Source organism: Lasioglossum baleicum, unplaced genomic scaffold (assembly GCF_051020765.1).
Source record: "Lasioglossum baleicum unplaced genomic scaffold, iyLasBale1 scaffold1737, whole genome shotgun sequence".
In the NCBI taxonomy this organism is placed as follows: Eukaryota; Metazoa; Arthropoda; class Insecta; order Hymenoptera; family Halictidae; genus Lasioglossum; species Lasioglossum baleicum.
This window is the reverse complement of record NW_027470796.1, coordinates 25333-32665: the sequence shown is the minus strand read 5'-3', so window position 1 is coordinate 32665 and position 7333 is coordinate 25333. Positions and strand designations below refer to the sequence as shown.

The window sequence follows — 7333 nt, the reverse complement described above, 5'->3', positions numbered from 1 at the left end:
GTGCATGAATCTCTGGACGATTTGAGAAAAATAATCTATATATACTTCCGAGCTCAACTATTCTATTTTTTTTTGTTGCAGAGGAGTTTTTCAATAATATTTGCATATTATACCGATATATATGTTGAATATGATGTTAAAAATTTGAATTCTTCTGGATTCATTTTGTTTATGTTGTAATATCTCAAATATTATTTTATGATGATCCTTTATTATTAAAGTGTAACCACTAACGGCCTAGATATTGTTTTAATTTGAAATTTCGAATATAGTATTTAAAGCTCGATTAAAAGGAGAATTAACATTTTTAACAGCATGTAATGGTCAGCATAATGTCAGTATGCAAATGCAATTTGTGTTTTCAATTATCTATTACTATGTAATATGTCAAGGTGCTAGTTTATACAGGATAATTTTTAATATGTATGCAAATTTTATTAACTAACTTGAAATTTAGATGTAATTTATTAAAGATCGAAATGTTTCGAGAAATTTATCTTAAATAAATATCAAAATTTTAAACTTTGTAATATTAAGATTAGAGTAGTTGGGCAACGAAGATGGAATGGTTAAAAGAGCTTGGGGGATTTTTGAGATGAATGAGACATGGTGTATGTAAGGGGGGAGGGATATCAATAGAAGGCCTATGGTCCTTTGTGTTACAGCAAATGGCTAGTCAACGGAATCAGGTGCAGAGACAGCAGGCTCTCGCCCTCATGTGCAGGTTTGTTTGTTCTTTGTCTTAGCCCTCCGAATTTCGTCCTGAATACTCGCCGTTTTTAAATAGAAGAAAATTTTCAATCTGTATAGGCTAAAAATTTTTATTCGTTATTTAGATTGGGTTTTAACAAATTTTAATTATCCAGAATAACGTAGTTTCTCTTTATTGTCAAATAAAGTATCGAATTTAAATTTCTTTCAGAATTCTTTCACGTACTGGCAAATTAAAGAAATCTAATTTTTCCATAAATACTAAAATTAACTTGGAACATTCTATATTGTACATTTACATTCTCAATATTCTGAATTCCTTGGCTTTAATTAGTATTATACATATAAGTTGAATAAGATTTTGATATAACTGTTCCTCTTATTATATATCATTGTGGAAAAAATTAGGGAAAGAAATTCTTTTTTTTTTTTTTTATTTATTTATTTATTTTTTTTTTTTGACCATTTTTATTCAATTCTGATAGGATACAATAGTGAGTACATTGTAAAAGTAGGTACAACTGAACAGACAAGTTTCGGTTTAATATAACAAGGGGCGATTGTCACCTGAAATAAAATTCTGCTGTATGACAGGGTATATGTGGGGCAGCATCAGTTTTGAATTAAAAGAGGATACGATTAGGGCAAGCTTTCTTGCCTTTTGGTCCTATAAAATCAATCAACATGTCTTGGGATCCTGTTACGCAGAAGCACAAAGGATTTGCATTCGTCGAATACGAGATACCTGAAGCAGCACAACTTGCTTTGGAACAAATGAATGGTGTCATGATTGGTGGACGTAACATCAAGGTAGCAGGACGTACCTATATAACGAATTTCCTGTCCCCCAGCAATCCTATCATCCCCGCCGGAGGTCGGCAAATTTTTATTTAGCCTTATCCAATATGAAATTCCTTTGATTGAATTGCATTACACATATAAAATGCACTTCGGTCAAAACAAAAATTTTGTTACAAACTCTTAACGCCTTTCTTAAATTTTTATTATACATTTTTTCTAATGATATCGCTTCTTCATATTTTAAAGAACATGACAATGAATTCTATTATTATCTTCCAGTTAAATATAGGAAAAGTATATGCATATGAATATTGATATTTTTGATTAGTGAAATATTGTTCAAAAATCATGCTAAAATAATGAATACAATTCCTGGACCTAATCCTATTTTTATATATATATTTTCGCTTTATAATTAAAATATTAATATTTGACAGATTCGTTAAAAATATTTTGTTTTTTTTTTCTTTTTTTTTTTTTTAATAGTCGAAAGTATTAGTCATAAATTTGGGTTTTTCCTTCAGGTTGTGGGGCGTCCGTCGAATATGCCCCAGGCTCAGTCCGTTATAGATGAAATTACTGAAGAGAGTAAACATTATAACCGAATTTACATCGCATCGATTCATCAAGATTTAACCGAGGATGATATTAAATCCGTATTTGAAGCATTTGGACCTATTACATATTGTAAATTGGCGCAAGGAAGCTCGCCCATCGACATAAAGGTTACGGTTTTATCGAATACGAAACGATGCAGGCTGCTTTGGAGGCTATCGCATCAATGAATTTATTTGACTTGGGTGGACAATATTTACGGGTAGGCAGAGCTATTACTCCACCAAATGCTCTTATGGGTCCTCCAAGTGGAACTAGTATGATGCCTACTGCTGCAGCAGTTGCAGCCGCGGCTGCAACTGCAAAAATTCAAGCAATGGATGCGGTAGCCAGTAATGCGGTTGCGCTTGGTTTGACCAAGCTTGGAGCAGCTGCTCCACCAATTTTAAATCAGGGTATGCGTTTGAAGAGTATCAGAGAAACTTCATATTAAGTTTTCTTCGCGATCTTTTGTGAATAATATATGAATATTGTGTACATAGCTTTACCTGGTATAGTAAGACCTACGATTGCCCCTGCTACAATGATGGCACCGCCAACTATAGCAACAGTAACACCAGTTATACCTCCACCTGGTATAGCTATACCGCAAACTTTAACTCGACCCCCTGCAATAATTCAACCTATACCTGGGCAGCCAGTTGTTATACCACCTCCAGCTGTTGTAGCGCCTACAATAGTAGGAACTCCAGTAGTAAGTTTTTTTTTTTTTATCAGTTATCTTTACAGATTAAAGTTAAGATATTTCAATTATTTGAAATTTCACTAGATACCGGTTACAACAACAACAAATTCTGATATAATGAGACGAGCGCAAGAGCAAGCAGCGCATCAGAAGCAACAGGAAGAACTGCAGAAGAAATTGCTGGAGGAAACAGAACCACAAACATTGCAGCAACAAGAAAATATGTCGATCAAAGGACAAAGTGCTCGTCATCTTGTTATGCAGAAACTTATGCGCAAAGTTGAATCCCGTGTTGTTATTTTACGAAATATGGTAAGCCCCAGAAGACGTAGATGAAAGTTTACAAGAAGAAATTCAAGACGAATGTTCTAAATTTGGAGTTGTAGAAAGAGTTATTATTTATAATGAACGACAATCTGAAGATGATGAAGATGCAGAAGTTATTGTAAAAATTTTGTCGAATTTTCTCAAATGAGTGGTGAGTTTATAATATGTTTTTCTATTTTACCAATTATATAATTTATATCAATGTTAAATGATTATTTCAGAGGCGGAACGAGCAAGGGATTCCTTAAATGGTCGTTACTTCGGTGGGCGATTAGTTAAAGGAGAACTATATGATCAAGCTTTATTTGATAACAGTGACTTTTCTGGTTGATTATAACATGCTTATCACCTATTGAATTCTGCCAGTTTCTTTTGAATGAAAGAATTTATACCTATTGTTGAGTGATGTTCTGTGTGTCAACATTGGGAGTACTACTTATAAAAATTGAATAATAATAGTCCGTTCTCTGATTAGGAAGTTTAGGTTTTAATTTTTGCGTACCTACACTTCTCTAGATTTCAAATTAGGTGACCCATCAGGACTATTATCAGTATCTAATGGAATATTTTTAAAAAATTATTATTTTATTAATATATGAATTGAAAATAACTGTTGAATAGTTTTGCTCAATGAAATATTTGAGACTCGATCATTATCATTATTATTATTATTACTTCGATATAAAACGGGTTTATTTAAATTTAGTATTGGTAGAGTTATTTTTGTTTAAAATGAAGGTTAATTGACAACTTATAGAAGGATATAAGTGTATTATGCATAAAGATATAGAGTATTAATAAGTTGTTTTACTCATAGGTTATATACAAACAATACATACAAATGATATATGTCATAATACAAGTATATGTTACAATAAAATTTGTACATATTTACTAGACATTTTATTTATTTTTACAATTCTAAACGTACATGTACAATTAAACTATGTTTTTTCTATTTCACTTTGCCATATTTTATTTTTTATAGTCCTGGTCATTATTTTTATATTCATCGTAAACTGGAATGATCTATATCCATCTTTTTCGCTGTGTAGCTCTTTTGATTCGTTATTTTCAAATTTTGCCTTTAGTTGTGCTGCATTTTGTTTCGTTAACATTTTTATTTCATAATTTTTTTGTATTTCTTCTGCTGTTGGCGGAGATTTTCTACGATGTCTTAACCATGCTTCCCATTCTGTAGGTATTTCTTGCGTAAAATCAGTTTTATTTACAGGTACAAAATATCGAGATGGATTTCTTCGTGAAGAGTTTGCGTTTTGTATTTCATAATATTTTGTACCATAATAATCTTCACCAATTAACTTGTGTTTGTATGGCTTGAATGAGGCGATAAAATTTGTAAAGATCATACGCATTAAACCTCGTTCTTTGTTAGACATTTCAACCTTGGACTAAAAGAATTAAAGTAAAATTATTTATAAATAATTCAATAAAAATATCAATTATCATATGTTAAAATCAATATTTATTCACTTAAATAATCGTAAACAAAAGGCAAAAAAGGATTTTAATACGTTATAAAGTTATTTTTATATGAAAAATTAAATATAAATATAAAATACCTGTGATTAAGTACGTTGAAATATGTATTAACTAAATAATATTAACTGTTATAACGAAAGTAGGTTATAACAACTGTTGTGACAAATTTATACGTGCATGTATGCACACTCAGAGCAAGGATATCAAAAAATAGTGCTTTTTATGCATCATATTGGTAGTCTTGAATCTGAAAAATTATATTTTGTAGTCAAGCATATTTATGCTTAATCCAATAATTATTTAAACATCAAGTGTTAATTTCTTGACAGTAATAATGTTTGAAATTATTAAACCTTTTTATTTTATTTCAAATTCTAATATCAGGAATTTTAATATTAATGCACGAGCCATGTTATTAAAACGCTAAAATAACATTGCATTTAAATACTTAGAAAAGTTATGTGTTAATAAAAGAAAGATTTTTGTTTCTTTCGCATGTATTAAATTGTCTTGTACGTCGAGTTTTTCGCGCTCTACTAATCTTTATAAATAACCGAGTATTTTTTTTTTTTTTTTATTAAAAATGACGTATGTGAGAATTATCATTTATAGAAAAGATTGACCTCGATACATTGTAAGTAAATTACATTATTATAAGATAATGGTCTAGACCAATATTAATTTCACGTAGTTTTGTACTAAGGCAAAATATAAGTTTATTTCACGACTCTTAATAAGATTATATATTTAGAAGGCTTCCGTAACTGCAATGACACGTCGTAAAATTAACTTCATAATTTAATATAAGGAGTGCTTAATTTCCATATGCGCAGAATGATTCAGTATATGTAATCACTGTAACAATTTAATTATTACAAGGAAATGTCCAAGCATTTGCACATAAATTTTTGACCACGGAAAGATAAACTTTTAATACTCACAGATAAATCAGAGATTTTATATTCATCGTGTAACTGTAGCTTCTAAATGACAATCAATGATTTATACGTCGACTATTGTTAAGAATATTTTGTGAACTTCGTTGCAATGTTGTTTTTTAAAAAATGTATATAAGATAAATTGTAAGTTAGAGAACCTCTTGCAGAATACAGACACATTTGCCGATTGATTACGTCACTTCCAGGCGTGGTACACTATAATGTGTGATGTGCGTGTGTTACTGAAAATGGCCGTGTACGTGCGGATCCGTCTAGTTTACTGATTTCACGATAGTTTCCACATTCTTTCTAATATTTGGATTTGAACAGTGGATTTTTCAATGATAATTGAAATTAGTGAAAACGTGTAACTTGAAGATTTTAGTGGGTTATCGATGATATACATCGAGACGAACTGTGCCCATTTCGTGAACGGTGGATCATTAAAAGAGAAGGTGAGCAAAGGATGTGTCTATAGATTTTTTTTTCAAAAACCATGCTTTTGAAGAAAAAAATCAAAGAAATTCTTTATTTCGTTATCACCTTAATGACGTATTTGTATCTTTACTTCGTATAACGATACTTTTTACGATCTATTAAATCTTGAATTAAAAGAAGTACATCGGCTTTACCACGGTACAAACAGTGATGACTTAGATGACTTAACGAAAAATTTTGTCACTATATTCGAAATACGTAGTAGCGTTGTTTTTTTTTTTATTAGAGTTCTCATTTTAAATACTTGTACAATTGTAGTTCAATTCTACTTTGACAATCTCTAATTTTCGTAGACTTTGAACATGTATAAAACGGAGAAAGTGTATTTACAAAACGATGGCGGATAGATACGGCTGTATAGTGCTTGTCAAAATTGTGTCAACCTCGTGATCATCAATTTTGACACTTTAAACAATTTTTTCATCTAAAATTTCTTTTTCTATAAAGATTTTTTAGTTGTTTTTTCTTTTTTTTTCTTTTTTTTTTTCCCCCCTACGTTTGTGATTCACAAACATTACGATTTACTATTAAAAAAATGAATAAAATTCCTCGAAAGTGTATAAATCTTTTATACGCAAATAAATAGGTACTAAATATGTATATAAATTAATGCAATTTGTCAGTGAAATAATGAAGTTCATTAAAGTATGAGAAGTGTAATTTTTATTCTACTTATCTTTCTGATATCTAATAGTATTATCATTAGGGTTTTATCCATTTTATCTAATATATTTTGTATGTATCGAATAACATTTATTTCAAATGTAATTACGCTATATTTCATATTATGGTAATTTTTATTAATTTTCTTTTTATTTCAGCCTTGCATATATCGAAAGTAAAAGTAAAATATTATTAATAATGGGCATCGTTTTTTGCATTTATTATTATTTATTCAAACATGTTTGTTAATTAGAGAAAATCTATTATATGACGTCAAGATGTGGGAGAAGTTTAATATAATCCCCTGGTATGAAACTGGGATATGAACAAAATATACCTTTCAAAACATTTTCTATTCTGATAGAAAATATGATAAAATAAAGGAAAGTATGCAAAAATATACGTAAGACAAAGATGACTTTACGCGACTCGTAACATTTTCATATAGCAATGAATTATTTAAAAACTGCATAAGATTTATATTTAAATGCAGTGTAAGATATATATTTGTTGCTAATGGTAAACATTATTGAGCTTTATAACATAATGTAATATTAGTATACCTTTTATACGTACAAATATATGTTGAGTA

General features: G+C 29.7%; 1 protein-coding gene across 1 annotated transcript; it reads left to right on the top strand.

The window, feature by feature from the left end:
* The first annotated feature begins 606 nt into the window (after positions 1 to 606).
* Positions 607 to 3470, top strand: LOC143220929 (poly(U)-binding-splicing factor hfp-like). The gene is given in 11 exon segments (XM_076446489.1): positions 607 to 615; positions 666 to 739; positions 1322 to 1355; positions 1357 to 1521; positions 2037 to 2220; positions 2223 to 2522; positions 2610 to 2821; positions 2897 to 3127; positions 3129 to 3261; positions 3264 to 3290; positions 3361 to 3470. Coding segments are annotated over 11 exon segments (1479 nt in total).
* The last annotated feature ends 3863 nt before the right edge of the window (positions 3471 to 7333 follow it).